At 35.0% G+C, this 19,455-nt stretch overlaps 2 protein-coding genes and 1 long non-coding RNA gene across 3 annotated transcripts; 2 read left to right on the top strand and 1 right to left on the bottom strand.

The window, feature by feature from the left end:
• Window positions 1-4: 4 nt before the first annotated feature.
• LOC129411709 (uncharacterized) lies at window positions 5-8,562 on the bottom strand. The gene is made up of 4 exons (XR_008633419.1): window positions 8,362-8,562; window positions 7,562-7,739; window positions 5,654-5,734; window positions 5-651 (listed from the first exon to the last, which is right to left on the bottom strand). It is a non-coding gene; the product is annotated as an uncharacterized LOC129411709 (long non-coding RNA).
• Window positions 5,954-7,884, top strand: msmp2 (microseminoprotein, prostate associated 2). The gene is made up of 4 exons (XM_020928088.2): window positions 5,954-6,025; window positions 6,606-6,716; window positions 7,059-7,167; window positions 7,588-7,884. Exons 2-4 carry the CDS (start codon window positions 6,608-6,610, stop codon window positions 7,760-7,762), a joined length of 393 nt encoding a protein of 130 aa, XP_020783747.1. The 5' UTR covers window positions 5,954-6,025; window positions 6,606-6,607; the 3' UTR covers window positions 7,763-7,884.
• nbn (nibrin) lies at window positions 8,548-18,543 on the top strand. The gene is given in 20 exon segments (XM_020927975.2): window positions 8,548-8,702; window positions 9,313-9,434; window positions 10,386-10,513; window positions 10,736-10,895; window positions 11,227-11,330; window positions 11,418-11,535; window positions 11,887-11,987; window positions 11,989-12,075; window positions 12,154-12,251; window positions 12,537-12,669; window positions 13,089-13,273; window positions 13,754-13,931; window positions 15,130-15,715; window positions 15,789-15,854; window positions 15,999-16,073; window positions 16,168-16,233; window positions 16,391-16,531; window positions 16,613-16,717; window positions 16,909-16,958; window positions 18,326-18,543. Coding segments are annotated over 20 exon segments (2,568 nt in total). The 5' UTR covers window positions 8,548-8,671; the 3' UTR covers window positions 18,360-18,543.
• Window positions 18,544-19,455: the final 912 nt, after the last annotated feature.

Here is a 19,455-nt window from a genome sequence, read left to right as displayed (position 1 = left end):
GTGTGTCAATGAATGAAAACAATTCAAACTAATTGTGAATAAAATAATTTATCTTAATATGAGCACTTTGAGTAAGTTGTATTTACATTTCATAAGCCAACTGCCATGTTTGCTTCATTGGTAATACAAAGTGTAAAGAAACTAGTCAAATATGATAAATTTGTCAAGTTAAAAAACAAATCCACCAAAATAAGTCATGCTAGATGAAAATATTCTTGTGCAGTTATTTTTTCTGTAATTTCTGAACATTTTAATGAAAACATTTAAATGAATTGTCCCCTTTCACGCTATTGAAGCCAATACTGCCACCCCATCTGTTGGACTGTCCCGGGCAAATGCTCCCTCCAGGCTCAAAGGCAATCACAAGCCATTATTCTGCCCCAGTAGTCCCACAAGGTCAACCCTGAAAGGGAGAGGGGACAGGCGGGAATGCAGTCCAGAGGTGGTGGCGCACTCAGCTACATGACAACTGTGAATCCATGGAGTTATCCAGGAGTTACTGACACTAACACACGGCAAGTCTTAAAGGTGCACTGTGTAACTTTTTCCGTGGAGAGTCCGTTACCTTCTAGTCACATTCCTTTCCCAATAATGTCCTACAGCATGGAATTAAATCTACCTGTGATAAGCAGGTGATGTTCCAGGTCAGATCTGTGGAGAGGAAATATAAGTCACAGCGGGAATATTTAACTAGGTACTTTTTAAGCAAAATTAATGTATCTATCACCACAAAGTGCAACTTAAACTAATTCAGGCTTGGCAGGTTGTAAAGACTCACTTTTAGTCTTTACAACAACTTGGTAATAGTGTCACATTTTACCTATTCAAATCTACAAACACTGTTTCCACAAGTGTAGTCATTAAAATCTCATGAGAAAACATCATGAGAGGATAATCAACTATTATTTAACTATTGTTTAATGTTTTGTTTATCTTATACTTTTATAAGGTCAACACTGAAACAAAAATGTGCTCTTAATCTTCTTAACAACTTTTTACTTCCTTAATGTTATATTCATGCCAGAGAGGAAGACTCTTATGTCCTAAATAAATCAATGAGAGAGTATTGTTTTATCAATAGTGACTCTATAGCATGTGCTGCCATCCCACGTCAGTCAAAACAGATGGAGGTGTTACTCTTACAGCATGCTCATTTTCACAGGGAAGGCTCTCTGTGGCAGTAATCGGTCACCCTGAAGATATATAACAGCACAATTTATCAAAAGTTAAACAGCATAAGACTTTAATCCTATTGTTACTATTATTATTGCTGTTAAATTAATACATGCTTGACATCAAATGGAGTGGCTTTAGCCAATTCCTTTGGTGACTCATTCTAAAATTCCAAATACATTTTAATTAAGGTTGTTAGGCCAAACCTACAAATTATAAAAGAGTGGTTCATTTTAATGATCAGGAGAGAACAATGTTCATATTCTCTCATAATAAATGCTTGCTATTGACTGACTTGACTATTTAAACAAACCTTGTAATAATATTTTCATTAATTTAAACAATGAATGACTTACTCTAAAGTGTCAACAATGGGACCATACACAGTACTGTTACTTTCCTATCTAAACATTGTAGCAGCTAAAAAGCTTGTTAGTTGCACTTTAAACCAATAAATACAATTAAAGGTGCAGTATATACATTTATGGAGGTGATGCTTCACCTGCATGATTCCATGGAAATAGAAAGTTAAACCAAACTTTAGAACCATTTCTATCAGTTTTATGACATAAACTATGGAAAATTATAGCCAGAGGAACAACATTTCCATGAAGCAGGCAGATGGAAGCCATCCTCCAGGCAAAATAAGGGTCAGATTTATGGAGATGCATGTTCGCTCACAGTAAGGACGCATGTTTTTCAGTGTTTTTCAGTGCAATGAACACAATCACAATAAAAAGAAAGTGTAAAAAAAAATAATAATATTGGTCTATTTTTGGCTAAAAAGCTAAGTTATTTGATTTTATTTGGTATGGGAAACTAGAGCACCCAGAGGAAACTGACATACCCTTTAAGAAACAATTAATTTTTTTAATTTAAAAAATAAAGAAAAAACACGCTTGAAAAATGTGAAGAGTTGACCTCTGCCTGTTGATGAGGTGCCCTTCCTCTTGGCGATAGCTGCATCTGTCTGTGGATGTGTTCATATGAGCAGATCACAGCTGGTTGGACATCACATGTATTGATCAGACTAATGCGACTGGAAAGGCTGCAGGCCAGGGCAGTTTGGGATCAATATTTCTTTTAATTACATGCAGCCTAAAGTTTGCCCCACAAACTCCCATGGACCACTATATAAATGCCCCTTCACTGCTGGCTTGCCCACTCTTCTGTACTAACTACATTGGACATTACATTAGAAAAACAACTTTCTAAGTTAAAATTGCATGACTATAAAATTGTATCTATAAAATCTTGTAATAGTTATCTGTTAAGACCATGTTTAAATATTTTCCACATCTGTGGACTCTGGATATCATGAGTTGGTGAGTAGGATTTTTACTTGGTGACATTTTCAGCAACAGTAGCATGGCACTTACCTTTTCTTCAGCTACCTATTTTCTATAATCCTTCTCTCTCCCTGAGGTATGTAATTTATGACTGTTCTGATTCTATGTGCGTCACTCCCTTACAGACAATAGTATAACAATGTCCTTTATTTTATTCATTCGGGTGTGTGGATGAGTGGAGAATTGTATTTAAGGAGCAATGTTACATATATAACAATTATATTAAATGTGCTAATATTATAATTTAGGTCTTTCTGTCCCTTTTGTTTTCCACAGGTCTCTGTCCATAGCTTTCAGAGTGATGAAAATTTGGGACCATTGCCATGGCTTCTGAATGGGCAAAAGTCTTCAAAATGGTGCCTTCAACAGGAAACTGAAACCCATTCTGATTGGCCGGTCGCTGTCTGATATGTTTGATATTCGGTTGTTCTTGAATCATCCATGTCAACTAAATATCAAACATATTCCCACAGAGGCTGGCGCTGACATCCGGGACTAAAACAGGACAATACCAGGTCCCAAAGTGAACAACTGTGTAGTATTTTCAGTTGATGTTATCACAACTACGTAGCACTTTGCTTCCTTGTAACTTGAACTACAGGCTATGCTTCTAAATGGAAAAAACCAGACCAACCAGATCTGAAACTCAAAAATTTTCTTGTTTAGATGCATGACGTGTATGGCTTTTGGCAATACAGGTTTCAGCTCATTGTTAAAGCTGCAAGATGAATGACAACTGCAGTTTAATAGGAAGCAGTTATCAAATAGTCAAAACAGAAAGGCTTAAGTTATTTGTTAGTATAATTTCTTATGCAAAGAGCAGGCCTACAGTCTTATTATGTATAAAACCTTCTAACCCTGTAGTTCAGACTTCTACAAACATGACCTCAAATGCATGCAATTTTTTATTTGTTTATCAGTTCATGTTTGAGTGTCCCCAGTATTTCTTATTGCTCAGGCATGTGTGCAATATTGATAATTAACACATACCAAACTGCTAGCAAATCACCCACACCCATGAGTAAGCAATTATGATTAACTGACTGTGGATTCACTGAACTATATTTGCTATCGTGCTTTAATAGTATTTTATTAATAGGAATGTTTCATGCATTAGCCATGCACATAAAAAATAATGACGTACAATCATGTGCCTTTCAAATGCCTGATGAGCAAACACACACGGCATTGATGTGGTTAATATTCAGTACATGCCGTACCATAAAAGAAGAAACTAAAACATTGTGGTCCTGTTTAAGAATTTGATTATGTCCAAATTTTAAAAAGGCAGAGTGTCAAGATTACTCTATGAATGACGTAAGAAAGAAAGAAAGAAAGAAAGAAAGAAGGAAAAAACTTAAGAACCATGACTTGCAGCTGTCAGTCAGAACATGTCCTCAAGGTTCTCCTATAGAAGCCAAGGTGCTTATGTATAAAAGATGACAAAATTAATGTATGATTTATTTACACTGTTTTTCACCAACTCATTGTAATAATCTGGTGTGGATAAAAGACATGCAGTTGACAACAGTGAAGCCAAAAAGGTTTGAAGAATACTTTAATAATTAATGTATTTTGAACTGACTGAGAAAACATTAAGCTTTATTCCTGCGCTTTGTTTTCTTAACAAATGAATAATAATAATAGCCCAGACAGAGTTCAAATTGTTGTTAATCTATGTACATCCCCTATAATGTTAATTGTGTTAGAATGTTATAACTTTGAGAACCACAACATTAGACGAAGCTAAATACATAGCAGTAAAGCATTTTGCAAAAACTAGAATCTGGCAGTTTATAAAATAACAAATTGGATATAAATTAAGATAAAATATGACTAATTCAGTGTGATCTACCAGTTTGTGTATGACAGTATAAGTATATAACACTTCTTTATGTAAATACTCAGTGCATAGTCCAATTTTAACAACTTGTGCAATGCAAATATATCCTGTTGAAAGAGGACTTTGTGGCTTATAAGAAAATTATATGATGCAGTAGAACCAACACTTAGAGGGATATTTTGAGTAATCTGAGCCACAGTGTGTTCTATAATTATCTCAGTGAACTATGAATATGCAATTGAATGATGTGCATGAATGAATATGAGTAATTGTCACAGTCGAAGGCACATTTATAATATCGTAAATTAAAAGTGTGTAGGTTGGACTGAGATGAGTTGGAGATAAAACGTATGTAAATGTGAACTAATCAAATGTCTTTTTTTAATATTATTTCTGAGGCAATAATATATGCTCAGTTCTCAGTTTTGTTTTTACACATTGCAAACCCTGGTTTTAGATAAAAGTAAGAAAAGGATAAGGTCAGATGGGTGACAGACAGGGCTGTACGATTAAACATTTAAATGTGATTCAAGACAATGCAAAATAAAAATCTCTTCTGAATAATATGGCTGCTTGTTTTATACCACAAACCCTAGAGCAAGAGTATTCATTTCATCTACAGTGACTTATACAACACGAAACATTTCTAACAAATTATAGCTCTATTCTCCCCCTACAGGTGAACATTTCACAGTACATAGATACTTCTTTTGGTAACACTTTTTATAGCTGTCTAACTAGCTGCTAATTTGCATACATTTAAATAGCTAATTCAATGTAAATTAGTATTTATTCTGCCATTATTATTGTATTACAGTGCATAATCTTCTTCTAATTAGACATTCACTAACACTGTCCTTTCAATCAACTCTTTATTACTTATTATTAGTATGATATTGGTACAAGTTTTTACATGAATTAAGACCTTTTGGTAACGTCTCTGTTGTTAAAGGCTAATACTACAAGAAATGTTTGTATTTATTAACGCTTATTTATGAGCCAAGACATCCATCTTAATAATTTGTTTATTAATAGGAAAGCAGAATAAGACATTATAAGGGCCAAATAAATATTAATTAACATCAAATTAACCATTTTAAGCAGCAAATGTGATGTTAATACCCTAAAAGGAAAGCATTAATCTTGTTTCAAATAACTGTAATTTCAAATATGCCCCAAATAATTACTAGTCAGGTGATTTATAAAGAGACCAGGCAAAAGGAAAAGGAGTAGCAGAGCCTGATGCTAACTGCTACTGTCTAAATGTCAAAGGTCAATGTTTACTCACCTGTGCTTGGACAATAGGCCACTGGTCAGTGCCCCCTCAAATGTAGTGGGCTTTTATCTGCAGCGGGGGTCAAACGGTGGCCTGTGTGAGACAAATGTTATCTGAAATACTGCACACTGTATGCACTAAGGCACTAAGTGAAGCAGCACAAGACGCAGTGACAAAGACAGTAGTAGTAATAAAGCCAGTGTTAATTAATAAAGGGGGAGGAGGACAAATAAGCATAGAAAATGAGTGAAAAGATGAAGCGATAGTTACGGTATAAATACGTGAGCGAACAGGAGAGAGGAGAAGAGTCCAGGTTTGTGGAGGATAACCTTTAAGGAAGCAGAGAGGACATCACGTACAGTCACATAAGGACCATTGAAACAGGTAAGAAAATTATTGTTATTCTTAAGGATGCATGGATGAATAGGATTTATCAGAATTTTAGAGATGTTTCACAAGTACTTTAATGTTTTTATATAAATTCTATGTAAATTGTGCTCAGAATTTCATATGCTCTTGAATAATAGCTATCCAGATTTAAAATACTTAATTCTGAATTTTGTGATGTGATGAACATATAAGAAGATTTATTTATTTTTTTTACCCAAGGGTTTTTGCAAATGCTATTTAGACTGTGATGAACTAATTGAAATTTTACATAACTACATATTTTATTTAGAAATTCAGTTTTATTTAGCAATTATCTAATTTTTTGAGGGTGAAGAGTGAACTATCAGAGCTGGTATTACACATCAACCAAAAATTTTCTAAAAGCATGTTGACAGAATTGATTACGCCAGAGAAAAAAATAAATAAATAAAATCTGGACACATGTTAATGATTTAAACACCTAATTGCATAAATTGGGCATTTAACTGGACCAACATCTAACTGTCTTGCCAATATAATATCACCCTTATTTCCCTCTCTTTAGTATTATTACCAACGGTGTGTTTTATTCCAGATATGGCCAGCACGGTGAGAGGACTGCTCCTGCCTTTACTGGTGGTCCTCAGCTTCAGTGTTCCATGTATTTGTGTCTACAGCAGCGGAGAATGCTTCTTTAACACTAAAGGTAAACAAATATTCCCAAACCATCACACTGTATCTTGCATGATATTGTACATTGTCAATATCAAAGCTTTTATTTGATTGTTTCGGTTGTAAATACTGGAAATACGCACTTTTCGTTTTGCCTGATTAAATTCTCACTATGTTAAGTTACTCAGTATTTTTAATTAATTTACTGTATGATGAGCTTTTACTTCTATTTACTATATTTTAAGCATACTCTTGGTTAATTTTTGCAAATACTTTACTCTCTCTGATTGAGAGGTGTAAGCTGTAACCGTGCATTACTGATCAATGATCTGGTTTGGTTAGATGATTCATATATGACCTGTATTTTCACATTTAGGCAGCTGTGAATACATGGGCCAAAGGTTTAACATGGGAGAGAGCTGGATGACCAGTGACTGTCTGCAGTGCACCTGTATGGAGCCTTTTGGAGTGGGCTGCTGCGATCAGTAAGTTTAGTTTTATATGAATGTTATGTTTTAATGAATGAAAGACCTGTCACAATAATTACTATATCAATGACATATCCATCAATATGAAAGCTGAATGAATATATTTTTTTATATTTATTGGGTTTACATTTTCTTTGTAAAAGTAATACAATGGTATTTGAGCTGTAGAAAGTGTAAATGCCTTTTAATGATACTGTCAATTTTTAAATGGTTCACTGGGATTATCCATCTTTATTTTTATTGTGTCAGATGGCAGACTGTCTACCAGAAAAGTTACATAGTGCACCTTTGTGATTATAATATAAAATAATCAATTTATATTTCACTATTGGAAATATCTGACATAAATTAGGTTAAATGTGCATTGTAAAATATAAATAGGAAAACATACCAGTTCAGCTGCTCTTTCCTCCTCAGTGGGTCAAAGCCTGTGGACTATCCGGACTGGTGCGAGATCATCCGAAAGCCTGACTCGTGCACCAGTGTGGCTGTGATGAAGGCCAACCACAAACTGCCGTGTCTGTGGGGATGGGGACGTCTTCGGACCGCAGCCGGACAGCCCTGGAAATCTGACAATGATCCATTATTCTGAGCTCACAACTAACAACTCTTATTAGTATTTATTTGACTTTAATAAAATATTGAATATATTATCAATATTTATTGTACCATGTTATACGTTTACTTTCATTAAAAAAAAACTAAAAAAAAACATCGTTTTTTGTATTGAGTTCATTATATGGTGAAGTGGTTTTAGTGCATTTGTTTTGATGCTGATCAGGGACTGCAGATGCACCTGATTCAGAGCATCTCTTTTCTCTAAAGCTTTTGAAGTCTTTGTACACTGTCCCTTCAATTAAAGACAACACGATTCAGTTTTCTATTGTGCATCCATTAAATCATCACATGCTCAATGAGATTTTCTTCACTTTTCCTTGGTATTTTCATTAATATCCAGTAACAGATTAGATTATACACAACTGTCTCTGTGTTATATCAAATGCAGATAGGATTTGGCAAGAGTGTGGTTAAAAATGGGCAGCACAAATGCTTAAGTTCACTTGAAAGTCCATTTTAACATTAAAAATAAATTAATATAGTAGGCTACATAGTAGGTATCATACTAGTTGTTGATAAAGTTAAAGTTAAGATGTAAAAATGTTCATTCAGAAAATGACAAAAAGTACTAACTTTTTCTTCAGTGTTGTTATTATAGATCCATGATACAAACATGGATCTATACTTCTCATACTACTTATTTTAATAGATCCTCCATGGTACAAACTTGAGAGTTAAAACGTTATTTTAATAGATCCATGCTCTTCACTTTTATTGTGAAGTTTTTTTTGGCGGCGCGTGGTTTTGACGTCACTATGGCGCGCTGAGGCTAATGTGTATTTTCACTTTCCTCCGAAAGTTTAGTAGTGATTGAGAAAAATGTAGAAAAAAAATGGCATTTTCGTAATTTTATGAAAGTTACGTTAAATTAAGTAGCGGTAACATGTGGATTCTAACATCCCTGCAGCCTGGAGGTAATTGTCGCTGCAGAATCATTGCATTAATCGTTATTTATTTATATACGCAATAAATGATGCTAACGCAGGCGACGTGCTTTTCACAGAAAAGGCTAAAAACATGAATCTCTTTATATCTGTTTATATCTGTTTGAGACGCGGCACGGTTCAGAACTGTAGTGTATAAATATATGTTAAAATACGCAGTGTTTGAAAGAGTAGATTTGCATGCAATATGTAACTTTACTGATAAGAGGCTTAGTTCTGCTGCTTGCCTATATTTGCCTTGCTTGGAATGTTCCACAGTATGGCATTAAACTGACTTATCTTGTTTTTAAGTGCACAAACATACCTTAAATATATGTATGGGATGGCTTCTCCACAAATCTTATCTGGTGGCTACTTGTCTCCCATAGAAATGTTTGTCTCCATAGAGATAGTAAAGTACCGTGCTGTCAGTGGAACTTTAAACTAAAGTCATTATTATGTTCATGAAGAGAAGCAGGTGTCAAACTCTCCAGCAGAAAACTTACATCATGCACTTTAAAGAGTCAAATATATCTATTGAGTTTTAAAAAGTAGATTATTAACACTGATAACAGTTGTTGGTTTTTGTTATGATTCACAGGACAAACCCACTACCTTCAGCCTGGTAAAAACTATGTGGTTGGAAGAAAGAACTGTGACATCATCCTGCCCGAGGACCAGTCCATCAGCCGGGCTCATGCACACCTCAGCACCACAGAGACGGTGAGACATGTAATATATGTTACAGGCAAAGTTGATAATCAGGTATTCTGTAGATTAAAGCAGATAATAAAATATCTGTTACCTACTTTTCCTTAAAGCTGCAGATTGGCAGTATCGCTTCTGTCAGTCTACCCCAGGGCAGCTGTGGCTACTGTAGTATCTTACCACAACTAAGTGTGAAATGAATTAATATTGTACGAAATTGTAAAATGAGTCTGAGCATCTGGAGAAACATCATGTAAGACTAATGCATTGTTATAATTCTGTATGTTTAGATCTTTTTCCAAATCAGACCAAATCACTTAGATTTAGTCCAATTTGGCTCTTTAGGTCTTCTGTATTTATTATACTTTAGGTTCTTATTTACAGAGTAGACTTCTATTTGTTTACGTACCTTGAGTTTGGTGACAGAGGTGACACGTGTTGTTGTTATGAGCTGTCTGCTCAGATGGTTTAAACAGATTTTGTTGCTGTCTTCTTATTTGAACCAGTGGAACAACAGCCCCATCTGCAGTCCAATTTCTTCAGAACGTTATCCCAGGTGTGAGAAAGTTAGTTCCCTCGATCCTGATTTATCGTTTAGCCAACCTGATCGAACAATGATACTTGTTACTTTTTGTGCCTATGACCTTAGCAAGTTGGACTGCAGATGGTGCTGTTGTCTTACTGTCCTAAGTCTTAAGTAGGAAGATGCCACCAAAATCTGTTTAAATTAGCTGACCAGACACATCTCGGCAGCAGAGTTCAGCCAGAACTGTCAAGATATGAGACAAACAGAGGTCTGTACATGATAGATATCTAAAGTATTTTCAGTCAGATGTCCTACATCATTTTTATGGACATGCTTCCCTTTGAAACTCAACCTGCTCAATGTTCTCTTTTAGAATCCAGAGTCCTGTGCATTCTAATAATGAACTATGTTCTAAAATTGTTTGTTGTTTTTCTTCATAGACACTTACACTAAAAGACACTTCTAAATATGGCACTTTTGTCAGTGGACAGCGGTTGGCTGACAATACTCCAGTCAGTCTAACATCTGGCAGCAACATAACATTTGGAGTTTTTAACAGCAAGTTCAGGTAAAGTAAAATAAACCAATAATTAATTACACCTATAAATTGTTATGCATGTTTGTTGTTGTTATGTCTTATTCCTATGATTTTGTTTTGGATTTCTTGGGCTCAATAAAGTGTACCTTAAAGAACTATATGGTTTATAAACTCAAGGGTTGTCAGAAGAGTAAGTGTAAATATTGATATTAAAAAAGTCACATGTAGAAAATGTTTCTTCCTCTGTTATAGAGTTCAGCATTTGAAGCCGGTGGTTTGCTCTTCTTGTTTGGACAACAGTGGAAAGGCGTCTCTCACGGAGGCGCTGCAGCTCGTGGGCGGGAAGCTGGTTGGGACATGGAGCCAGGACTGCACACACCTGGTCATGTCCAGTGTCAAAGTCACCATCAAGGTCAGAACACTAGAGTATAAATGTCACTTATTGCACTGTCAGTTGTCACATTGTCACATTTTTAGCACAAATTATTTTAATTTGAATAATTTCATCTAAAATCTTCATAAAATTTGTTGAGTATAAATGTCACTTGTCACTATTTAATCTAAAAAACTGTTGTTTTTGAGCAGTGTATTTACCTTTACATGTTTAGGAAAATGCTACTAAACTGATTTTGTTGGCAATCGATAGGCCACTGCCAGAGCTTAGTTACTAAGATAAATATTTTCTCATTTGAAAAAAAAAAAAAAAAGTTTTTCTAGTAACATTGTGTTATTCTTCCTTGTAGACAATTTGTGCTCTTCTGTGTGGCCGTCCAATTGTGAAACCAGAGTTTTTCTCAGCTCTCCAGGCAGCCGTCCAAAACAAATCTTGTCCTCCTGAAGCTGAGAGGTATCAACAGTAATAAACACTTAAAACTGTTAGTATGATGTCAGTGTTGGCGTGTTTAATCATGTTTTCTTTTATCTTTTATTTTAGGTTCACACCTGAAATAAATGAGCCCAGCTTAAGCAAGGACAAAGTTAAGATTGGTGTGATTTCCAAACGCAGAGAGCTTTTTACTGGGAAAACTTTTGTTTTTCTAAATGCCAAACAGGTGAGGCTTAATTTACAGGTTCCTTTACAATATTATTTTAGAATCATTGGGGGTATTGTTCAGTCTTGAAGGCTAATAGTTTCCCATGGTTTTGGTTTGTGATGTTCACAATAATCATGATAACTGTACACATATTAATCACAATTATCAAAATATTATTTTAAAAAACTGCATATAGCTTTATTTTATTTCTGAAAGAAACTACATTCCTCTATCATTGTTTTAGCAGCAAATTAAACAATTACATACAGTGAATCAAAACTGTGAAACAGTGCTGTAGGTCCTTGTTAATAGTATATCCCAGCTAATAAATTGACTTTTTGTTTATGATATGGGCCTGTGTTTTTGCAGATGTCACGCCTCAGTGCAGCGGTCTCTTATGGAGGGGGCAACTGCAGACTCCTGGATGAGGGCTCACTGCCACGGGACGTCCTGGAGTCTCCTCAGAGCTGTGATCGACGTCTCATCCTCTGCCTCTCAGCCTGTGCTGTCCTCCTCCACTGTGGACTGGGTGAATGCTGTGAAGAGCATTGTTGAAAAGTGAGTCAAAGTTGTTTTGGAATATTTTGTATATTTATTATTTTATTAAAACTATGGCAACTATGTAATGTTTTACAGGAAAGGTCTGAGAGTAATAACAGAGTCTGAAATTGGAATAGCGGCCATTTACGCGTCCTGTGAGGAGCACTGCAATTCCTCACGTCTGACAGATAGTGGTGAGGTTATATTATTATATTTATGTTATATTTGATTTGTTTTATCACTCCAAATAAGCTAATAGTGCATTTTATATTAATACATTAACTCAATTATTACTTGATTAAATAATCTTTTGTTTTTATTTGTCACCATTCATTAACGCCAGATAATTAGTTGCACAAATAATAAGAAACAAAAATGTAATTCCACTGTCAGAATAATTTTTACTTGTTTAGACATCACCTTTTGTAGATGATTGAACCTACTGTATTGTTTGATCTTATGTGTTTTATCTGTTGTAGTTTCTGTACCTAAAATGAAGTCCAGGATCCCGAGTGCGTCCTTGTCTCAGAGTGCAGCCGTGGATGAAACTGTGTTACCAGCTCCATCACTGAACATCACAGCCTACGCAGCCAACACAGAGCCCTCACAAGGGTATGATGTAACAACATGTCCAAATTAGAATCATATAGTACCAATGATATTCTCCGTATCAATAAAAATAGTGCTTTTTGCCATCTTGTTCCCATAAAATATATATGGTTTCTAATGTAAATAAATGTAAACTTTGAAGATGCATAAATTACTCAAATATCAGAACTGTCCCATCTTTAATTTCAGATGTGGTGCTCTACAACAAATTACATCGTACAAATGAACAGCAGAATTGTAAAACGTTAACATAAAAGTAAAATATAATGGACTTCCAGAAATCTTTTAGCAACAGAATTTGACGTCTGTAACATATTAGTGCTTCACTATTTATTAATTCTCAGGTGACAAGGTTTTTAGTCCAGACATGTTTAAATAAATATAGAAGTTCTAGGTTGCTGATTTGTCTTTGTCCACACCAGGTCGGATTTCCGTCAAGTTTCGGGGATGTCAGCAGTGGCAGAGACACCTGAAAAACAACGCAAATCTAAAAACCTTGCAACAGAGAAGAAATCGCTGTACGCTGTGGCTGAATCACAAAACATCTCACTCAACGCTGTGGAGCACACAGAGTCAAAACGAACTATAGAGGAATCCAAACTGACAGGTATGTGTTGTATGCAAAGTATAAGTACCATGAGTTGTTATATACGTAGTGTTACCAGTTTTGAATATTTTCTGTGCATTAGGTGCTTTAAAGTTCTGTACTGCACCAGATTTTTACTGTCTGAAAAATGTGGGTACAGACTCTTTAATGTAATGCGTTCTCTACAGCTCTATTATCTATTATTTATGTGACATTTTTATGTAAACTGCTTTGGTTATAGATTCTTCCTTTTTTTTTTTAGACATGGTTTAGGCCTGGCAGGGTTAGAATTTTCAGTTTTTTACTTCAAACTAATCTTTTATAAATACTTTTTTATTGTACTATCACATTTCTACTCTTTGAAATAAACTATTTAAATGAATCAATAGCATATGCCTAGTTTAGATTTGACAGCACTCAGAAAACCCCACATTTTCCTTAGACATTATTAGGAGTGAATGATCTGAGACTCACATTTTATTTCAACTCCTTATTTTTCAGAAGAGGAACCCAGTGGTGCTCGACCGCAGCCGACCTTTGCAAAACCCAACAGTGGTACAAATATTTCATCACAGAAACAGTCCCCTCAGAAAACAAAGACTTTTGAGTCACCCATAAAACAGTCACCTCAAAAACAGTCTTCACTCACAAGTTTCTTTCAACCAATCAACAAGAAAAGGTAAAATGTTATGTAATGGTATGTGTCCTACTGTTAGATAGTTGGGGGATATATTGTCTACAACTAGATTATTTTGAAATAGTTGCAAAAATAGAGAATCAAGTTTGCTATATTAGTGTTTCCCAAACTTTTTTTCTGGGGACCCATATTTTAAAAGGCACAAACCTTTGCGACCCAAGTCAATAGACATTATTCGTACATCACAAAATAAAGGTGGATTTGACCATTGTTGAACATTAATGAGGATATTTTATTGTTGACTGAGTGATCGTGTCTCTCTGAACAATTACTTAACAGTATTACTCAAGTTTTAAATAATGAAAAACAGTAATTGAACCAGCGATAAAAAGGATCCATAAGTCGCCTACTTGGACATTAAATGTAGCCCATTACTTTTCTTTTCAACATTCAATTGAACCAGCAATATTGGAACAAAACAGTCAATAATAATAATTAATTAATAATTACAAAATGTTTGGAAATTATACAAAACATGTCTTAACATTTCAACATTTCTAAGAGATAAGTGGGCCTGTCTGCGTTTTAGTAGTGTGTTCCAATCCTTGGTGGAGGAGGAGAGTGCAACACGCAGATCAGGCGACCCCAAAAAATCTCTTGCGACCCACCTGAGGGTCACGACCCAGTCTTTGGGAAACAATGGGCTATATAGTCTTTAAAGGTGCACTATGTAACCTTCATGGGGGTTCCTGCTTGTCTCCATAGAGATGTTATTGCTTTCCATGTTCCACAATATGGCATTAAATGTGCCTATCTTGCATTTATTTAGTTACAAAACCCTTAATGTAAGTGGGCTCTCCACAGATCTGACCTGTAACTTGGTCTGTTGATGTCACCTGCTCTTCTCTATAGTTAAGTTGAATACCGTACTGTGGAACATTCCATCATGTCTCCATAAGCACAAGTTGGTTGCAGACCCTCCACTGATGAAGTTACATAGAACACCTTAAGAAATCTGCCAAAACGATTTTACAAAAACAAAAAGACACATATATTGTAATCTTTGAAAATGTGATAATGTCAATTCACATTTATGTAATGTACCTAAAACTCTGCCAAGACAGATAGAGGCACATTTTAGCACATTTCTGATAGATTGTGGATATTGTGATTAATTTTGATCATGCAGATGTTAGATGAATTCACCAAGGTTTTATCTGATTTTTTCATATGTTTAAAGGCAATTGGAGGATGACTTTGCTGCAGAGATCTCCCAACCAAAGCGACAAGCCCGGGATTCTTCGATAACTTCACAGTTGCCACAAACAGCTGAAAAAAACTCAAAAGAATCATCGCAGAACTCACGAGGCATGACTGAAAACAAAACACAAGGTCAAAAAAGGAAGGAGATGGAGGATATTGATCTGGAGGAACTAGAGTCCCTAATGTCTGAAGATATGGATTGTTTTGATGAACCACCTCCAAGAAGTCAAAATCAGGCAAAAACGAACAATTCAAAACCGCAGAAAGATGTTTGTACAGTTGAGGTTTCCAGTAAGAGACAACGACTCCGGGAGCAAGACCGGGAAGACAACAGGATAAGTCAGAAATTTCACTTGGAAAAACCATCACCCTCGAGCAGTACCTCAGCAGTCAAAATTAAAGAGCAAAATATGTCTATAAACATCGATGCATTTGAACCTTCAGAAGAAACATCAGACAAAAGAAAATCCACCAATCGACCAGCCAAGCCACAGTCTAAAGCACTAACTGATAAAAAGCTGGAGAGATTCCCTTTCACTGATGGCAGTGCTGATTTTGTTGAGGTTAGCATAATATTTAAAGTTATTTACATTTGTTTAAACATTATTTTTTATTGTATGTTGTTTAATTTTGTAGGATGAAGAACTTCTTAAAGCAGAAGCCATCGAAGTAAAACCAGCAACTATGAAACCGGATGTCAAAGTAAGAGTCAATGTAGATTATTTTAGAGACGTAACAAGGCAAATCCCATAAAACTTTGATATTGTTTTACTTCATAAATACCTGATATGTTTCTGTGATTTGAAGATGTTTATATTATAACATTTTTTTTTATATCTAACTAAGAAATCAAGCAATCCACCAGCTGTTAAGAAGCAAAACAGATTTCCTTTCACGGATGGTGGTAATAGTTTTGTTGAGGTGAGCAGTAAGATTTTTATTTTTTATTTTTAGTGTACATTTAGATATATATATATTTTTTTTTCATTTTATTATATTTTGTTTAATTTTGTAGGATGAAGAACTCCTTAAAGTGGAAGCCACTCCTGTAAAACCAGCAATTATCAAACAGGAGGTCAAAGTAAGACTGAAGATACACTTATATATTTTTATTTATATATTTCATGTCACACTTCATATTAGTTGTTTTAGTTTATGCCAAATTATGGATGATTATTGCAGTTTGGAGGTTTGTGCTGTTTTTTATTTATTATGTATTTTAATTTATTATTACTTAGGAACCAAAGATGGATGACCAGTTGCCCAAGAACTTGTTGCTGGTGGAGTTTAGAGATCTCAAAGTATCAGAGCCTCCAACAAAAGTGACAAAACAGAAGCAAAGCAACGGCTACACGAAGAACTTTAAATGTTTCCGTAAGGTCAGTCAACAGTGGAGCAACAACATGGTGAACTACATACGTTCAGTAGTTTGAATATGTCCTTGTTGTGTTAATGCAAAGGTGCAGACGCGTGGCTCGGCTCCAGTGATCAGAGGCGCAGATCTCCTGACTCATAACAGAGGCAGAAACTCAGATCTGGACGAGTGGCTCAAAGACGCTGCAGAGGTAATGTCACATAATTAATCAATTTTGCAATTTTTTTATGATTTTAGATTGCACTTTATAATATGTTTTTTAGACGCAACAATATGTAAATGTTTCTAACAGAAGCAGACTGATGAATACATTTTTATTTGCATATTTGGAGAAATGAGACTTTTTTCTATGCACCTTTTACCTATTTATCTTTATTTCAGGAGGAGCAACAGAGTCGACGAGATGAAAGTGTAGGAGATGACCTGTTTAGGTGAGAATGACACTGTGAAAAATTATCCAATAAGGATACTTGTTTAAAATGTTGGTAACTAACTGTACTTTTTGGTAAGTTTTAAACAAGCATATCCAAATACATAATGCATAATGATGTTAATCAAATAAGTTGCTAAGTTCATTCATTCATCAGTTTTTCTTCATGCGCTATTAAGGCTTATTAAGGTGTATTTTGGTGTAGGAAATCACAGGGTCCCATAAGTTTTGATATGATAAACGATACAATAATACCACAATATACAAAATACTTTTTAACAACATTATTTATTTTTATAACCAGTACCTATGCAAAGTTCATATGAAATACACCCATTTTAATAATCAAAACCATAAAATAATTTCAGTCTACCAAAAATAGTCTTGCAGATATATCCATGCAGCAGCCCATGATATCGATACTGTATCAGAAGATTTTGTATCACAATGTTTTGATATTTTGCCCACCCTGAGTATCATTACAAAAAAGTCTTCTGGAAAGGTCTTTGCTCATTATACATAACTACAGACAATATCGATGCGAGTGCTAAAGACTGTGGGGCCACGGTGGCCAAGTTTGACCAATCAAAACTCGGCAGCTCCTTCGTCACTGGCGTTGCCGCGGTAACAGCAGTGATGTAAGCCTCCGCTGCTGTTTTCTTTGACTAAGCAGAAAGGAGACGGTGTGATATTGATTTTGTGTGTGTTTGATCACTGAGTCATGGCCACTCAGTCATGCGTATCCAGGGAACAGACTCTGCCGCTAAGAAAACACTACACTTTTTGGGTTGTAAGCTTCCAGACGTCCAGGCTTTAAACTGTTCAAACATCATCTCTCATTTATAGCACTTAATTTGGTCTGGTTAGTGTTGGTCCCAAAAAAGCATCTAAGGTCATAAGCTGTGTTCACACTTGTCCTGGTTTGGTCCTGGTTTGATTCTGGTTGAGTCCTGATGTAGACTTGGCTGGGTCTTGTTCTAGTCCTGGTTTAGTTCCTGGTTTATTCCCAATTTAGTCCCAATTCTAATGTGATGTATGTACAAGTGTGAACAACAGTCAAAGCCTACTGATGTTCTGTAAGTACATTTTACGTTCCTTTTCCCATAGACTTACATTTTTACATTTTATTAAATGTTTTAATAAAGAGGTTTATAAATGTTCAAAAACAGATTTTGAATAAAAGTATTTATCTTGTGGTTTAATAACCATACAGTTGATTAGCCCCCAGCAAGCTTTCAATCTTATAGTATACTTTTTCCTCTAAAAAGTGTCAGGGAAAAATCAATGGAAAAGAAAAGATTTGTTCATTGCTCCATGCAGCCATAGAGGAATGTGTGAACCTGACTCAAACTTTTGTTTTTCCTTTAGGTATAACCCCAGTAAAGTGGCCAGAAGAAGATGAGATTGTCTCCATGTTGTACTTTTCAAATATCTGAACTTTTATCAGAGAACTAATCATTAAATTAAACAACAGTTTGGTGTTCCTCTGTTCTACCTACTTTCACTAAACATAATCATATTATTGTTGCACAAAGTATTCGACAGCAAGAATTGTAAAAAATAATAATAAATTTTTTTTTTCAAAAGTTTTATTTGTCATGAATAAAAAACAGTACATACAAAACATCAAAAAGTCTTTAGTTTTACCAAGAGCTCGGCGCATTGTAAGCATTTTTCAGACTGAAGTCCAGTGTGCTCAGCTCGATGAATAATCAAGTGTTTAAAATGAACTTTCATGAGCCCATTTTCCATCAGGCACTTTACAGATCTGCTCAGAGACAAGAGTTACATCTGCATCCACTGCCTGACTAAGTGAGGAGACCTTAAGCACTTTTAGCTTATTGCTTCATTAAATGAAATATCCAAAAGAAAAATTATATTAAGCTAAATTTACAGTCAAGGATTGTCCAGTTTTCCATCATCTAGTCTGTCTTTAGAAGTACCTGGGGTCTCATTTATTAAGCTGTGTATGCATGCTAAAAGCCATAAACATAGTATAGTCCATGTTCAGATTCACTAGTATAAAACCATGCACATTGAGTTATTTATGCATGCACATACAGGTCTGGAGTAAAGGGAGATTTATTTTTAAGAGACTTTATAAATGAGGCCCCTGGTGTGAACCAACAAGCAGCTGCTATTCATTAAGCAAACACTCATCTGCATATTTCTACTGAAATACAACTAAAAATGTTAAACATTTCCTCAATAACTTCTTTGTACTACTTAATTAGCACAAATGTGTTAGCACAAACTAACCATGTTAGCTTAAAGCTTAGTCCCCACCAAGATAACCAACCACAATGTAGGCTACTGTACTGTGGTCTGGGGAGACTGGAGTATAAAAAAAAATAAAAAAAAAAGAGCATACACACACTAAAACATAATAATAATAATAATAATAATAATAATAATAATAATATATGTTCTCTAGGTTCAATGTTTGGCACTTAAACTTTGGATTCATCCGTTCATAGTTTTTTTTTTTTTTTTTTTTT

Source organism: Boleophthalmus pectinirostris, unplaced genomic scaffold (assembly GCF_026225935.1).
Source record: "Boleophthalmus pectinirostris isolate CB_2022bp ecotype Guang Dong unplaced genomic scaffold, ASM2622593v1 HiC_scaffold_6, whole genome shotgun sequence".
Classification (NCBI taxonomy): Eukaryota; Metazoa; Chordata; class Actinopteri; order Gobiiformes; family Gobiidae; genus Boleophthalmus; species Boleophthalmus pectinirostris.
Note: the sequence above shows the minus strand (reverse complement) of the source record. Positions and strands in the feature narration are given on the sequence as shown.

What these genes read in the sequence shown, in the direction of transcription:
- msmp2 (XM_020928088.2), top strand. Translation starts at nt 6,608, where the DNA reads ATGGCCAGCACGGTGAGAGGACTGCTCCTGCCTTTACTGGTGGTCCTC. An exon ending in ATGCTTCTTTAACACTAAAG is followed by an intron (nt 6,717 to 7,058) that starts GTAAACAAATAT and finishes TTTCACATTTAG; the next exon opens with GCAGCTGTGAATACATGGGC. An exon ending in GGAGTGGGCTGCTGCGATCA is followed by an intron (nt 7,168 to 7,587) that starts GTAAGTTTAGTT and finishes TTTCCTCCTCAG; the next exon opens with TGGGTCAAAGCCTGTGGACT.